Below are 18,117 nucleotides of genomic sequence, written 5' to 3'. Positions count from 1 at the left end.
AAGTCCATTTAATTTGCAGCTGCTAAACTAGAACATTATTTTTTTACAAGTAACTAACCCATGATTGGTCAATTTTACTTGGGTTAAAACTGGCAATATAAAATATTTTTATTCCAAAACTAACTGTACATAGTGAATATGCAAAATGTTGGGTTTTAATAAAATCAGTCCTCATGACAGCTTGTTTTAGCCTTACTATTCTGTTCTTTTACTTTTAGCCTTTTTATAATTTTGCACTTTATAGTTACAAAACAAAAGAGAAATACTTTCTTTTAAACTTCTAGTATTACAAAAATGTGGTCTGCCTGCATTGAAATGGTTACACTTACACATTTACTGCTGATATTTATAATGTAGTCTGTTCTTTAACCTGTGATGTTGAGACTGTGAGCACAGTCATAAAAAGGCCTGTACTTTTTAACTGACAAATATCATACAGTAGATTTGCTACCTCTAGCAGCAAATAACAGAAAACACTATGTTCACAACATAAGATCCTAATGAGGTGTGACATTAATCTCACAATACTGCTCTAAAAGATCAAAGATCCAAATGGGGCATGTGACTGAAACAATGAAAATAATAATGATTTCTTTGTTCAAGAGATTGATCTGACACACAATGACTTTGTGGACTCCAGTATTACACAGAATATCAGAATTGGAAATTAGAGCTGAATGTTCTTCAGGACTTTAAAATAATATAAATCACTGCAGTATAGACACATCATCCGTGCTACATTGCCTCAGAAATAAATCTACACCAAAAAAGGATTATTTCTCAAACTATTCTAAACTTTAACTACTGTATACTATATTTCTCTAGATTGATTTATGAGGTTAAGGTAGCAATGGCTGACTATTAAGTTAAAAAATAACAAGCCAATAATCAATAACAATCTCTGCCAATTGTGTAGCGGACCTTTCTACAGTAAAAAAAGATTTTGGCAAATTCATCATTGTTTTCTGTCTCAACACTAGGAGTAATTTCAAGACAATTTAATTAACATATAAAGTACAAGGGGTGGCTTGGTGCTGCAGTGGCTGTTGTCAAAGACATACTGGTACTGTAGGTTAACTGGCTTCTGGGAAAACTGGCCCTGATGTGAGTGTACAGTATGTACAGTATTCATGTGTGTGAGTGCTCTGCAATGGATTAGCGTCCCATCCAGGGTGTGTCCTTCCTTGTGCCCATTACTTGCCAGGATAGGCTCTGGCTCCCCTGCAACCCTAAATTCGATGAAGCAGTTAGAAAATGGATGGATAAGACTATGTAAAAGATAAAGGTTTTCATCTTTGCTTAAGAACAAAAATGTCTCTTTCGAATATTGCACAGAGAATGTATGAAATTTCTCGTGCACATTGAAGACTATCAGCAATAAAATCGTCATTCAAACATCAACATCAATGACTCATATCCTGAATAAACACATAAAAAAAATGAAAAAGGCATACAGAAAAAAATAAATAAACTCAGGCAAAGGGAAAATTAATGACAAGGCTCTAGCTCAAAGAAAAGTGAAGCATGCCAATACAATTGAAACTATCCTCTTTCCAGAACATTATGTGCTCATGATTCATTTACAACCCATAAAAAACCTTGAACCTTTTCACAAAAAAACTCCATACCCACTCATAACATGACACTCACTGGAGTGTTCTGCTTTCTGCACGGCGTTTATAAAGTGACACCAGAGCACATGCAGTGGCATGTCTAAAAGTTAAAATGGCACATGAAAAGCTTTGATTGTGTTAATGAACTATATCTTTCAAAAAGGAAAATTTATTTTTCAGGCCCAGAATTCCAGGACATACAATACTTTAAGAAAGACAAAGCTAAAACACCCCCTCACCATCAAAAATACAGTGCCTTCATATCAGAAAATTAAGACTTGGGGCTTAAATTTGGGGCCTAATCCTAGGATACATAATGCTCAAAGCAGTTAAACAAGACTCTCATTTCTGAGTAAATTAAATTAAATCAGATCAAAACCAGGCTCTAAAAAAAATAGACAAATTAAAACCACAGTATTGCATGTGGTATAATGTCTTCGTCTATCATAGCCTTTTTAATTGCAGATAATTTGACATAAATTCTGACCTTTTGCTTTTAATAGTCTTAGCTTTACATGTGTCATTAGCAATGAAAACAAAAGTCAGGTAACATGCAATTATTAAATTCTATCTAAGAAACCAGACAGCCTGTAATAATTACATTACTATTTTGTGTTCAAATAATTCAAACGAACATGTTGGGACAAATGGTAAACAAAACCACATGAGATTTTGTTTTTAAATGTTCTCATTGATTGTACAATTAATCCTTTAATTGTATAATTTGCTGAACAAAAGATTCACACTGAAAATTGCTGGTGCCATGTGCTGTCATAAGGTTTAATCTAAAAATATGCTTTGTATGTTTAAAACATTAGCTCTTTCCAAACCTGCAGATGAGAACACGTATTAATGGGAAATCTCTAAATCAGTCCCTTTGGGCATAATAAATCAATCAATGAGAGCTAAAAATTTAGGAGCAGTCATTCATAGTCTAACAACACAAACTGAAGGGGCGTGAAAGAGGAAGATGCCATTTAAAAACAGAAAAGTTGGAGCAGTGACAGACAATTTTTAACATGACAGGGAGTGCTTTAACACAGGTGTTAAACTTCAAACCTATTTTAATGTTCCATTTAGTCCATTAATACTATAAACAGTAACATCTCACAAGCCTGAAAAAAATGAATTAATTGATGAGGTAGGCTCAAAAGCACAACATACACAAAATTCAAGAATTCTTTTAGGAGAAGGATTTACGATTTTTTTTTTCAAAAAAGTATAACAAGGTCTATTAGCTGTGCCCTCATCTTTGATATGGCCAGCAGCCATATCACCCTGCAACTCACAATGGGCACTCAATGAAGCTAAGCACCTAGATGCGGAACCACCTGGGAAAAACTAAGGTTGCTGCTGGAAGAAGTGTTAGTGGGGCCAGTAGGGGGCACTCACCCTGCAGTCTGTGTGGGTCCTAATGCCCCTGTATAATGACGGGGACTCTGTACTCCAAAAAGGCTCTGTCCTTCGGATGATACGTACAACCGAGGTCCTGACTCTCTGTGGTCATTACAAATTCCAGGGTGTTTCTTGAAAAGAGTAGAGGTGTTAGCCGAGCATCCTGGCCAAATTTCCCACTGGCCTTTACCAATCATGGCCTTCTTATAATCCCCATCCTTACAGTGCATTGACTTTATCACTCTGTCCTCCTCTGATAGCTGATGTGTGATGAGTGTACTGGTGCACTATGGCTGCTGTTGCATCATCCAGGTGAATGCTGCACATTGATGGTGGTGGAGGGGAGTTCACATTTCCCATAAAGCACTTTGAGTGGAGTGTCCAGAAAAAGCACTATATAAGTGTGAGCAATTACTATTATTATTACTATTATTAATGCTCAAACACTAAAAGCACTCACATCAAGTGCAGGCTGAACTGTTCGCGAGCCCCGAACCCCAGCTAGGTCACTAACAGACAGCAATAAGGATTTCCCAAGGAGCGGCGCACAACTCGCTTAGCACCACTGAGGTAGGGGGTAGCATTGGGATATGCAGGCCAGGGCTCTTGCAACTTTCTAGCAAAATAGCAACTGACGTTCTAGCAGAAGCAAGTGACGTCACTCAGTAACATCACTCTAGAAGGTTCAAGTTCAAGTTTATTTGTCAGTTCTGCCATACACAAGTATACAGAGGAGTGAGATATCATTCTCCAGGTCTACGGTGCGAAGACAGAAAAACATTGACAAGACAATGCTATAGACAATGTGGACATACAATACACATTTCTGACAGGGTACATAAAGTGCAATGTGCAAAGGTGCCACCTCTCCCATCAGGCGCTCAGGAGCATGATGATGAACGGGTTACTAATGTCCTTCGTTATTGAACGATTTTGGTGCTCAATAACATCCATCCATCCATTTTCTATCCACTTCTTCCAGGTCAGGGTCGTGAGGGAGCCAGAGCCTATCCTGGCAAGCAACAGGCACAAGGCAGAGTACAGCCTGGACAGGATGCCAGTTCATTGCAGGGCACACACAGAAACAAACACACAAATTACACCTAAAGCCAACAAACCTACCAGTTTGTTTTTGAACTGTGGAAGGAACACAGGGAGAACATACAAACTCCACACAAACAGCACTGTGCCATTGTGCTACCCACTCATCAATATGTTATACATAGTTTTATAAGTTGATGAACACCAACATATCAGGTAGTTCTACTGAAGCTTTTGTAATGTTGTAAAGTAAAGAGGGAGGAAACATGACTGCAAGTATCCAGCAAAGATTAGGAATTACATACAGTATTATAAAGTACTTAAGCAACATACTTTGGTCCATGCTTAAACTATCACTGCTCTTCATTTTAAAAGGAAACTGCACTGTTACAACATGAACCATACAGTATATCCTGGTTGTGCCAAAAGATAGACAAAATACTGGATAATGGATATTACATATGGATAAAATTAAACAATGCCACACCAAAATCAATGTTAATTATTAAAAAATAAACTGTAACATTTTAATACTTATAATATACTGCAAGAAAATTATAATACAAATGAAATCTCTTTAGGAACATAAGGCGGTGTGGTAGAACTCTAAATTCATTTTTATTTTTTTCTCAAAAACATTTTACTTTGTTCCACCTTGGTATTAAGGCTCAAGTCAAGGCACTCCAAGTTCCTTTTTGTTTGAAAGCCTAGTAATTTAACTGACTTTTTGCTTGTTGAATGAAGCTTTGTTTGAAGAAAGATTAATGGACGAAAGTCAAACATTATCTTTAACAGCTACGCCTATCCAAAATATATAAATACATCAAATTCCCCAGCAGTCTGCCATCTTGTTGATCTTTGAGTTCCTGAATGGGAGCACTCTAAGACAATATTATGTCTGATTATGTTTGTGAAAAGATCATTCATTACCACAGCAGCAACCACAAAACATTGTCCCTCTGTAATATATTGCCTTAAGAAGGCCAGTGCGTTACCCACCAAATGACTTTCACAAGAAAGCTATTTGCGGTTACAGACAAGCATGTTTCTAAAAACAGAAAAAAGTTAAATAATGAATGTTTTCACAGAACTATTTGAAGGCTTAGGGAAAACCTCTTTCACAGCATTAGAATGCTCTAACACAGCAGTAAAATAAATATCAGGTCATTTCCAAATAGTATGAACCCCTCTAACTGACAAGTTACAAGTCTTTCTTTCTATCTTTCTTTTATTTAAATGAGTAAAGGAACAATTCTGCGATGTACAGAACATACATTTTCCAATTAAATTTAGGTTTATTTATGAGAAGCTTCATACTTCAGGATTTTTAAAATGTTTCTTATTCTGATTAATTTCTGACCAGTCCTTTTTTTTTAATGATGTCTGGGGTGTTTCAACATAAATACAAGATTTTTTAAACTAAAATCTATTTATTGGATTTATAACTATAAGATCTCTACACTTGAAAGTCTGTCTATTAAATAAGTAAATTTAATTAACTTTTTTGCTGTTATTAGTCATTATCATATCCCAGGAACAAATGATTACATTGTCACACCCAAAGAAGGCTCCACAACCGAAAGGTTTTTTTGAGCATAAAATAAACCTTTACTTGTTCCTTCGCAGGCTACGCATGCTGACACAGCTACCTACTTGAACTATTATCACATCACTTTCAATAATGGACTATCAGATTCAGGGTCTCAGTGGACCTGAGACTATCCTGGGAAAAACTTTGAAGAAGGCACAAGACAACCTGAAAGGGATGAGAGTCCATCACAGGCCACACACACTCAGAGTAGGGATAAAACCATTTTTGGACAGCGAGAGGAAACCAGAGCACCCATATAACACACACAAGAACATGGAAAGAAAATACACTGTAACATTGTTTGCTGGAAGTAACAGATCAGTCTATAAACAGTCAAACGATTAACGTAAACAATTAGAAATTTAAAAGCAGTTAATAAAATATTATGAAAACTTTATCATTATAATAGATGTGAGGTGTACAAGTATACAGCGGGTCAAATGGAAACATCAGTAAATTAATTGAATAATTAAAAAATACTCCCTTAACTAAGACATAACTGGCACCACCTTACTTCATATGAAATTATACCATATGCTGTAGCAAAACCGTATGGAACATAACTACCAAATGGGAAATTCATCTATGCTGAATGTGAAAATACGGTAATATTAGGTTACTGATGACAAAAAAGTCCACGAATCAGAACTTTGAGAGATGTCTCATGACCTCTATTTTATGAATGACTATCAATCAAGACAGTCAGCGGTACTGTACATTTTTATAAAGGCCTTTTTAGTCGTTTCCATTTGCCAACAGCTTTTACTGCTTTTTTGTGCTGACTTTCATGATTGTCATTAACTTACCATATATAAAAGTGCAAATGTTATAATATTAGTGCAATTGGCCATCATCATGTATTCCAAAGTGCATTTCAAAACCCTCTGTGTTTTATCAATAAAACTAAAAAGTAGAATCAGGTTATTCACTGAAAACCATCACTCAGAGTCTATGTCTCAGTTCCCAAAGGACCTCCCACTGCCTTCAACCATATTTTTACAGATTCCAGACTTACAGTATGTTCTAAGCCTTCTTCAGAAAAGGTAATAACAGCCCACACTCAAAGCAAGCAGTTACAGAACTGTTTGCTTGTTGCTGTTGGAGGATGATTCTGGCCACATATGTCTTTAAAAACCGCAAGAAAAAATGTACTGTCATCGAACAGATGACACACTATGAGGAAGCAAACATTTCACTGGTGTTTTGTGAGAAAGCACTGTAATGTAAGAAATTCTTAGACCACCTTTGCTTCATTACTGAGCCATATGTGGGTTTTACTTGACAAGCAATTTGTAACATAAAAAAGATCCATTCCTACGGTACATACAATAATGATTCTGCAGCCTACTTACTGCTGTGACGAATAGCAGAAGGTTAGTATGAAGAAGCTAGAAAACCCCATCAAAACTCATTCAGTACCTTGATCACATTTTCAGTAGAATAAAATCACTCAGCAAAAAAATAGATTTCGTGATTGGTTATGCAGCAATTAATGAAACAAGATAAATCAGAACATGAAAAACATGTTCCAAAGATGTTTCGGAAGAACACAGCAGTTTTAAATTCTTTAACCGAAGCTGTTTTATTAATTCAGGGTTAAAAGATGAAGACAAGGAAAGTGAATCACATATTCATTTTAGTTTTTAAAAATGAAATAAAAAAAATCCAGTGCAAAAGAAACATAGGGTAGCTCATGTAACCTTTTTTCATTGGAATGTGTTAGAACAGGACTGTTTTTCTTGTATACAAGGAATTAAGAACTAACGTGCCATTTTGCTCCGGACAACTGCTTTGCGATTCTTGCAGTGTTTTATATAATTCTTACAATAACGTAACCCTAAGAGGTAAAATTCAATAAATACAGTGCAGGCTTTCCTAAAAAAAAGATGAAATGATATTTATTTTAATTCATTCCATGCCTTTAGGGAAAGAACAGATATAAAGGGTTCCATGAAAGGTTAATATTAGCATAAGTGAACTGTTTCAATTACCTTAATACTGAAGATACAGAAAATGCTATTTTCTTTTCTTAGAGCCAAAAATAATAATAATCATACTTCATGCTTCGTAAATATTATAAGAGTGGTAAGTATTGTTTAAATATTTAAAAGATTTTAGTTTTATTGATCAAAACTTGAAATATTAGAAAACAGACTTTTGGGGGGCTTTCTGATATGATCCCTGTAGACTCTTCATCAGTATGCATGATTTTTCATGGCTAATTTCTCATGTGCTCTTTTAGTGCTATTCGTAACCTATATGTTGCATTTAATTCATGGCAGATGTTATGGGCTTTTGAGGCAACAACATGCCAGCATTGTATTGAAAAAGCACCCTTCAAAACATATGAAGTTTGTGCTATTCTAGAATGAAAACTTTATGTAATCAACTTAATGCATTATTCAACATAAATTACCTTTTAACAACTGAGGATTTTTGTTTTAACCCAATGAACAAACTGGCAAATATACAACCTAATAATTCTGTGGTAAAACGTAATAGTTTCAATCTGCTTCCAGGAACACACTGAAAAGTCTTTCATATGCTATGGGGAAGCTAACATCCCTATTCTACTGTGAGAAAGATCATTTTTACTAGGGGAGACAGTTATTAATCAGGTATCCTCTACACTTAAAGTGTAGAACTTATAAGGACAAATGTCCTAATCATAGCATTCACAGCTGTGTTAGGGTCTTAAATGTCAAGCAATCTTCTCACATACAGTATACAACAATGTTGCCAGTGTGAAGATACTAGGCAGTTCACTCTCATATTATATGTTCAGAATGCATCCCTGCCATCTTACCAATATCATTCCATGTTTTCCATAAAGAATGGCATGAAACAACAGTGATGTAAAATTTTACTCACTTCTTTTTATTGATTTCTGACCACATTCTAAAAGACCCAGCAGTGAGCCACCGACGCAGAATGGCTGCAGGATACACCATAAGGTGCTGCATTTCAGTTGGAGATGAAGTCAGCCCTATTCTATAATGAATGTACTGTACAGTGGTTTCATTATCTAAAGCATCCACAAGTACAAGGGATCATTATTATAATATTATATATTATTTGTTATACAAAATATCTACTGTTACAGAATTATTTCAAATTAGGAAAACACCTAAATGCATTTCTCATAATTTGTAAGTGTTTATTTTTTCATTTCCCAAGAGTTCAGACAATTGATTTTATCATAAATATATTTCAATTTTGTGATACTTCAAATGAATCATAAAACAATAATTCTATCACCAGAATTAAGAGCTGCTTCTCCAGAAAGGTGTTTAATCAAACAAAGAAGACCCACTCCAAAGGTCTGTCAGAAATTGGTCTGTCACATGTTCTTCATGTTCTTTCATGCTTCTGTGCAGCTTGGCTATGAGTGACCAAAGGCTTGGCCAGTTCCAATTGCTTTCTTATTGATGGCATTGAGATGACCTCAGAGATATTCTCCTGGACTCGTGTCAGGGGAAAAAAGCTGGCCATGGGAAGATCTCAGTATTGTTGTGACTTTGGAATTTTAGCACAGTGTGGTCTTGTGTGGTGCTGCTGGAAAATTGAAACTTATAGACTATGATTTTGCAGGACCAGAACAACTTTTGGTTCAATGACTTCATCAGTCCACTCCACTACAGTATTTTGAAATTTTCAACATGTAGCACTCACTACAACATCTCCACCTTTTTGTCTTCTGTCAGGTCTTTTAAGAGCAGAATGGTAGTATTCAGTAATAGCCTTCCCATTGAAGACAGCAATAGCATTTCTCAGCTGTTGATGTTACCCTTGCACTGCCTCTGTGTAAGAAAGACTTTCATTCAGGTTGTAAGATACAATAATTTTGGTTAGAATTTTTCTTCCTTGATTTTCTCATGTTGTAGACTCTCTGGTGAGAAAACAGTTCAACAAGGTGGATCACATGGTTGTGGTGGCCCTGGGATGTGACACATCCCTGAGAACTGGTTTCCTGGTTTCTCTGGACTAGTCTGTTTGCTGCTGAAGCAGAACTATCATTCTCCAGGCAACGTCTTACACAGAAAGGCCTCTTTATTTGGCCTATCTTATATGAGAAATGGTTGTATATTTCATTATTCTTGCATTAATGCCAAGCCTTAGTGTCCTATTGAGCATCATTTATACAGACTTCACTATGATCTTACGTGGCAACTTCAACAACTTTTCCCAAATAACAATTAGGACCTATTTTTTAAAAAATACAATCACATTCCAAGGAACAATACTACGCAAACACTCCATTCGCAAGCAAAACCTATTTGCTTACCATGTAAAATGTACATGACATTTTTTGCAAGCTCAATAAGGTGCTAATACTGTTATAGTTACTGCTATAGCTTCATTGTGCTTCAGTATAAGTTAAGCAGTCCCCAAAGAAGCAGCAACAACACACTGTACATAGACCAAAAAAGCATACTTATATCCCCAAACCTACAAAAGCCAAAGCAAATAATTTCTTTAGAAAATGTCAAAGCACTTGATATGAGAATCCCATGAACCCCCCCCCCCCCAACACACACACACCTTTTCCCAATTGAGAGAATGCTACTCACATGTATGCTCCTCAGCTTGTTCTTGCTTCTCTCCAGTCTGCTAAGCAGCTTGTGTTGCTCCTTGTGTGGCTGCTGGAACAAACGATCATCAACTGAGATGCTTTTCCTCAGAACTGGTCTGTGTGAGATTCCCCAGATGAACACAGGATCATTTTTGTCACTGTTAGAGTTGTGCTTCTCTGCAGATGCAGGCAAGGTTTCGTCTCTGTCATATCTGCGCTGCTGTGCCCCTAGTGAAGGGAAACAATAGATACCCAGTGACAACTGATAGCCTAGGAATACTCAGGGGATAGCAAGCTGAGATCTTGAACTAACACATTTCATTACAATGATGCTGTCCTTCAGGTTTCTCCCTCTGACACTGTCAACCCTAGATAGACCAGTGTATGACTCCACTGTTTTATCAGGCTTCTGTCAAACTATCACCTGTGCCAAAACCTAAATGCCCCTATGAAAAGAGAATGTCACTCAGATATGTTTTTTTTGTAAGTTTCCCTTTGAAATGCAGGATAATGCAATACAGTAAAGACACTCTCTTTAAAGCGCATCCATGAAGCAATAAAAAATTCCAAGTTTCATGTGTTTATACCATATACATGAAATAATAAAAGGTAGGTGGATTTAGAGAAAAATAAAACACTGTTTATAATCAAAAACATTTAACTACTGAGTCTATAACATCATTTTTTTGTGGAAAAAGTAACCAGTGAATTCTCATTGGTAAGGGTAATCTTTAGATTACTTTTTTGTCCACATTTTTTAACAGGACCTGTCCAGTTCAGACAAAGAATATAAAACTACTAAGATCTGCTTTGAAGAGATGCCATGCAATGTAAATTATAATTAAAAACAACTATGGTTAGCAAAGCCAAACTAAAAACTTAAGTCATAGTACAGATGCATGGCACATGTAACTATAGGTTTGTATCTTTACTGATGAATTTTATATGTACTGTTCTGCACCCAATTCAGCTCTGATTTCTCTGAATATGTGGTTTGACCCAACTCCACCCCCATTTGGAACTTGAAAAGATCTTTTTCAGTTTTATCAATAACAGGTGGCCCCTACCTGCATTTCACAATGAGGCAGGAAAAGGGAGACAGCAAGAACATAGAATGGAGAGAGTGTGCCTCAGAGAGAACATACTGTACCATCGGCACTCTTGATCATTCTCATCAAAAACTTTTCTAATCAAAACACTGACCTTCCATTTTTGTACAGACAGATGTTTAATGTTTGGAAAACAATCAATAACTGTAGCAGGAGGAATACAGTTCATGTGGTCTTATTTTGTAGTAAATCTACTGTGTGTGATTATACAGTATATGGGTGTTTTAGGGAAAATAAAACCTATAACTTTCTGTGATAACTATAATCTTCTGTGATATTCCTTTGTATGGCAAGAATATGTAACACATTTAAACACAAATTATTTCTGTTATATATTTAAGGGGGGAAGGGGTATTACAACCAACTTATTTCATTATCAACCTACAGACAACTCATGTGTCATTAATAACTCTGAAGTATCAGGGTTGCTGCAGAAAACTTTAATGATTAATCTCCCTTATATTCACGTTTTTTCCAATAAGAAACTAAAAATTGCTGTACACTGATTAATGAGTAGGAATATACCAATTGAATAAAAATGTCATGAATCAACCTGAAATATGTGGGATGAAAGCAGGAAATGGATAAGTGTGTAATTTTCTCTGGAGTAATGTTTAAACTTTCCTTGTTTTTTTTTTACTGTATAGTACATGCACTGAACATTTTGTCAAGATAAGATGTAGTATAAAAAAACAATGCGCTTCTACTTAAACAAAATACAAACAACTATTCTGAATTTTAAAAATGTGAGCAATTTTACATTACAAACTTTGTATTAATGGGATAGACAGTAACTCAGGTCTTTTGTACTTATTTGTGCCAAATACTGTTAACTCCCACATTACTCAGACAAGATTTGTTTTATTCTGTGGTATTTGTTATCATTTGTATATAAGGAGTTATATAAGAGCCCTCCGGCCTCTATAAAAATTTAATTATTTGTTTCTGAACTCAACTCCTAATGTGTTGAAACCCTTTAAGCAAGCCTAGAGGTAACCTATATTATCATTTTTGTGATTAAGTTACTTTTTTCTACAACAACCAAGATGAGTGACAGAAGAAAAATGAATACCTACTTAAGTCAAAGGTTTTACTTCCTTCTTAATCCTGGCATTAGTCATGCTTCAGAGTATATTATACACACTGTGGATGGATTTGTAAAGAAATGTCATTCATTTCTGACCTTATTGATTTTGCATGACTGTGTGCACACATGCATCTGGTATCTACCTCCCCCCAAAATACAATAGACCTCAACCTATTTTTTTCCAAATCTCTCAGGTTTTACATCTGCATAGCTTTCCTTTCTTTAAATATAAGCACTGTCCTTTCACTCCCCAAACCCCAGCAAAGGCTTGGAAATTATGATGGCTGTTAACATTAACTGCGGACGAACCAATACTGAACCACATTGTAGTTAACCCATACTGCAATCACAATAGCACCAGACCAACAGAGCATACATTCATACCAATATCCTTAAGTATATAAACTTTAAGTTCTTAAATAAGGTCAAAGACGTACTGTATTAATGTCAGCATAATTTATATTACAAATATACACAGAACATGGAGGTGACATTCATATGTTCGTATTCTCTAAATATAATCTTATTCTGCAAGGCCAACAAGGCTGCTGTTGTGTCATATGGTTTATGGTTAAAAAGGACACACTCAAGCCTTCTGTATTGGTCACAAAATAAAACAGTATTTCAAATATTGTTAAAAATATCTTTAAAGACTAAAGTTTGAGATGTTTGCAATACCATACAAATGAAATTGCACTTAATGTAAAAAACCCTAAAAACCTGAAACACTTTAATATAGAATAAAATGCAAAACTTTATCCAGACCTCTATTTTTTACTGGACATGACTTGGAAATCAAACATTATGTACAGTATGTTAAAGATCAGAGATTCATTAAATTATTTAGTCAGTACAAAAATTACATCCCTTTTCTGTCCAAATTAACTCTGTTACATTTCACGTTCAATGCATTATTGGACTACAAATAAAGTAGTCCAATACAAAGAAAAGAACTGGTGATCATTTTCTCTCCATGTGGAACAAAAGTATTTGACTATATTAAATTATATATTTTACATATGTCAGTAAATGAAATAGGTCTAAATATCTAGTCTTCCTCAATTATACTAATATCTTTTATGATTTGACAGCTGCATTTTTTCAGAACACCATATAAACATACTAAGAATACAGTGAAATGGACTTGATACTGAAGATCCAACATAGCCTGTGTAAGTTACTACCTGGGGAGAAGGAACAACATATATAAGCACTTCCTGTATGTCAAAGTGTTTGGTACAGTTCCCAGAATTGTTTGATGATACAGCTCTGTAGGTGCCATTAGAGCATAATCAGAGTCATTCCTGGAACAAAAAACAACAGTAATGATCACTGATGAAACAGTTAGCAATGCTACTAGGGATGAATAAACAGAATCATATTCAGCTTCCATCTGTGAAGCTTTTGTCATGACATCTTTTGTCATGACAAATGTCTGAGTAAGATACAGAAAATTAGAATCTAAAATCCTTTTCCCAGACTTCACTGTCATTTTAAGAGCAAGTTTAATCTCTGTTGTCTGATGTTACAGTTACAGCTTTCTCTCCCCTGAATACAGATAGGCACAAAGTCGTTAAAAGGGAAGACAAGAGGTTTTGCGAGATTAAATTAACCTAGTATTGAGGTAGCACGTAGCACATTTAATTTTACCTATTGAGGATAACACATCTTTATTTGATTATGAGATACAGGCTCCAGCCCAATGAATCTTTGGAGGATCACATCAAAAAGTGTTCTTTTTCAGCGAGATACACTCAGTCAGTTTCTTGGCATACCGAACTGTTCACTTTACACATGATTAAATCAATGTCTAAGTCCTAGTCAAGTAATTCTGGTTATTTCTTGTTATTTCCAACTGTAGTTTTGCAATAGTAGGAATTTAATATTGTATTATGGAAACAAAACAGTGTAATGACTTATAATTGTCAATATTGTAAATGCCTCACTGCAGTCATAAAGTCTCTAACATAGTGATCTGGAATGTTCTGTTCCTAAAATGATTCCATCTCAATTCAGGGAAAAAGACATAAAGAATTACCATCATAGTTATACCAGATATTGGATAAATACTTGACAATATTGACTGAATACACTGCATGTGTTCATAATTGTGTTTCTCCTTGTGGGTATTATTTTTAACCTTCTAGTCACCAGCAGATCGGGAGCTATCAAATGCACAGAAAAAATATGGGAAGAATCTAGTGCTATGACAGTAATGTCATGAGCTGCCCCAGAAAAAAAAAATATAGTCTTTAGAGACCAGGGAAACAACTCCTGCCATGCTGGAAGCCAAATAATGAAGAACAAGATGAACTGAAGATGTACAGGAAAACAGAAATGGACAAATATGTAAGAAAAGTAATGTAAAGTATACTATCAAATATCTCAGCTTTTTCTTGTGCAAAAATACATTTAATAAGGCCTATAAAGAACTATAAGGAACATGTACAGGGCAAGAAAGCCAATTAAAAATTAAACTGATATAAGGTACATTAAATATACACTTGAAAATCTAGGTACCCAAGTTATAAACCTCATCAGTGTTACATCCAGCTCTAATGCTGTTCTTTGTGTTGGTTTATTATACACAATGCTCCCCTGGATGCCTGCTGTGCTACACTAGTCTTCCTTCAAAAAAGGGCAGATAGAAAACAGGCATAAGGTTTCAGTGCACTCATTGTAACAGATGATGTATGTCCTCAGCCATCATATGCTGAAGACAAGCATGGATAGAGTTCTTCCTGCAGGTCAGAAGAGATCCTTTTGCCATTTGTAAGCGTGACTAGGTTCTTAAACAGGAGGCCAATTAAAATTTCATGACTGGATTCTAGCAATTATCTAATTGAAAAATGGCTTGCACACACCAGGCCTCACTGGGAAAAAAACAATCTATTTGCAAATACACATTATACATGCTTTATTTATACAGATCAGAATTAACAAGCAAAGCTTTCACTATTGTTATAATCATTTTAAATTAATTTTCAGTAAAATGTGTGTGAAAATTAGCTTTGCTGCCTTAAAACTCAATGGGTCCTAGGGCTACAGCACATTCTGTGTGGAATTTGTACAGTATGTTCTCCTCATGTTCAGATTTTTTCCACTCTCTGAGTTTATACTCACTGGGTTAAATGTTGTGTCTATATTGTCTCAGTCCAATGCACAGACAAGCATTGTGTGTGTGACCACAAATGTCCGTTAATTAACTGGTGTCCTGTCCAGAGTGCCGTCCCACATTACGCCCCATTTCTGGTCCACAGTCCATGCTGCTACGACCCTTTTCAGAAATAAGTAGCTTTCTGATAAAGGTTATACAGTATGGATTAATTATATGGCTGCATGCCATTGTGATACAGAAGAAGACTGCTGTTAATTAGATTCCATTGATCTCTGCCTTCATTTTAAAATAATTTATAAAGAAACTTTAATCAAAACAACAGTAGTCTTTTATTAGCCAAAAAGAATATTATTGCTACTTAAGAATTTGGATTAGATCAATTTATTCTGGCTAAAGGAACGAAAATTATATACTGTTAAAGAGCACAGCTTTCAAGTATTCTCATTCAGCAGTTCTTACCAGGTTTATCTTTGCACATTTTTTACTGTTTGGGTATAGCATAACTATAAATGCTGAACATTAACTGTTCTGACAGACAGCCCACCAGTCAACCTCATGTTAACTTCTGTTCTTGCTTGTGTCCCTGTTACCATAGTGATTCCACTAACTGCTCCTACCAAGGTGAACAACACTAGGAAATTTCTTGCTATGAAGCTTTGCTTATTGTTTTGCATAAAGAATGATAAAAGGTTCATCATGGAAAGCATACTGTAACATAGCATTCCAAGTCTTGTCCTATAGGATCTAGTTGTGGTAAGTTTAAAAACATTGTAAAAAACATTTTCCAAATGGATTTGAGCGCAAAACTGTGGTGGCAAGAAAGAGCATCAAAGTAATTATTACAGAGTTTCTTAATATGGCAAAACACTGTTTATCTGTTGAGATTAAAAAAGAAGAGTAGCTGATTAATATTTTCATTAGAGGTCACCAAATATCAATAACATATGTGTGTTCTCATGTTCTTAAAAGCAAAGCATTTCATTTTTACTGATTAAGTCACCAAACAGGGACTTTGCATTATCATTTTATTCAGCTGTTGAGTGCTTACCGAAAGCTGTGCAATTTCCCATAGAGGCAGTTGTCAGTATTCAGCAGTAGCAAAAGGTCAGAATAAGCTAATTTAACCATGTAAATCTGAAAGATGGATAATGTGGAGGCAAATAGGAAAAATAATAAATGTTATACATACATTGAGTGTCTTTGTTATCAGCTTTATAAGTATAAATGGGGAGTGTCATTGTGTCACTGATGAAGCTAGAGTCCTGAGTTAAAGTCCTGTCTGGTCGCAATGAGTAAGTGAGTTACAGTAGGTACCATACTTCACTGCATTACCATGGGAAAACTGGTTTTGGTGATGATCTCTCCCTGTCTATAGGACTGAAATAGTTAAAAGTAAATAAGATACAGAAGTAAAGCCTTGTAGAAGTATTAAAATACATTTTCTTTTAGTTTTAGAAGAAAATACTTTGAAGAAATAATTATTTTCTCTGTATTGTATGGTTATAAAATGTAAAGATGTAAAAATATATTACCTAGCCAACTGAATTCTTAAAACACTTACAGAACAGATTTTTAGATTGTGTTGTTTCAATCTTATTAATGAAACTCACTGCAAAAGCAAAAAAACTGAACTGATTTACCTAAAAATGCAATATGTGACTGATGTATTGCGGCACCTTTATAGAGCTCTTACAATTTTTGTTCTATTCCTAGTTTTTTACTTTGCTGAAAAAAACAAAATACAGTATAAGTACAGTAATGTAAACATGACCAAGAGTAAATTTTGTTTACTCAAAAATCCTTTAAATATGTCTTACTTGAGTCCTATGAAGCCCTATGAAATTAATTAGCACACTTATTACTACAAATGCTAGTGGTGTCATGAACTTATCCATTTTGTGCATTGATAGGTGCATTATCAATACACCATTATCCAGAAACAAAAGCTTATATCTCTTTTTTAGAAACTATCATGTGTCATGGTAAGCAAACTGGACTGTAGATGCATGTTACTTAATACCATATTTTAAAAACCTAAGGTACAATTGTTCAAGCTAATAGGAACACATACAATACAAAGTCCAAGGAACTTTATAAAAGGCCTATAAGTAATTTTTACATTGAAGGAGACCTGACATCAAAAGAAAAAAAAACAGATCTTTTCATAAATATGAACTTAAGGTGTGCTTTAAGACTTAGCTCCATAACGGTTCAGCATCTTATAAAGGTAAATTCTCAATTTAAAGCCTATTATCAGCTTACATTTATTATAACAATTGCCATGTATTTAAACCAAAGACTAATACCATACATCATTGCATTGTACCAAGCAACATAAACAGTTGCCCATTTCCAAGGAAATGTCTCTTTCAAGGGCTCCAATGATGTATGTGAACAGAATAGAATGTCATCTGTTTCTGACAACACACGGGAGAAAAAAATCATTTTGTGCTGTACAAGTGCACTTAACTGCATGCCTAATTTCATTAAAAACAGGAAATCGAAAGAATAAAACAAAGCAGGGCCAATCATAATGAGGAAAAGGCCAGTTTCTATGACAACAGCTGTCGCATGCTGTTACAGCCACAGT

At 35.1% G+C, this 18,117-nt stretch overlaps 1 protein-coding gene across 1 annotated transcript in view; it reads right to left on the bottom strand.

Moving 5' to 3' along the window:
- ankfn1a (ankyrin repeat and fibronectin type III domain containing 1a) overlaps positions 1 to 18,117 on the bottom strand; it is a 197,506-nt gene that overhangs the window by 144,156 nt on the left and 35,233 nt on the right. The window contains exon 6 of the mRNA XM_069194507.1: positions 10,212 to 10,441. Coding sequence (XP_069050608.1) covers positions 10,212 to 10,441 — 230 coding nt within the window. The remainder of the gene's footprint in view (positions 1 to 10,211; positions 10,442 to 18,117) is intronic.

This window comes from Lepisosteus oculatus, chromosome 9 (assembly GCF_040954835.1).
Source record: "Lepisosteus oculatus isolate fLepOcu1 chromosome 9, fLepOcu1.hap2, whole genome shotgun sequence".
Taxonomy (NCBI): Eukaryota; Metazoa; Chordata; class Actinopteri; order Semionotiformes; family Lepisosteidae; genus Lepisosteus; species Lepisosteus oculatus.
Note: the sequence above shows the minus strand (reverse complement) of the source record. Positions and strands in the feature narration are given on the sequence as shown.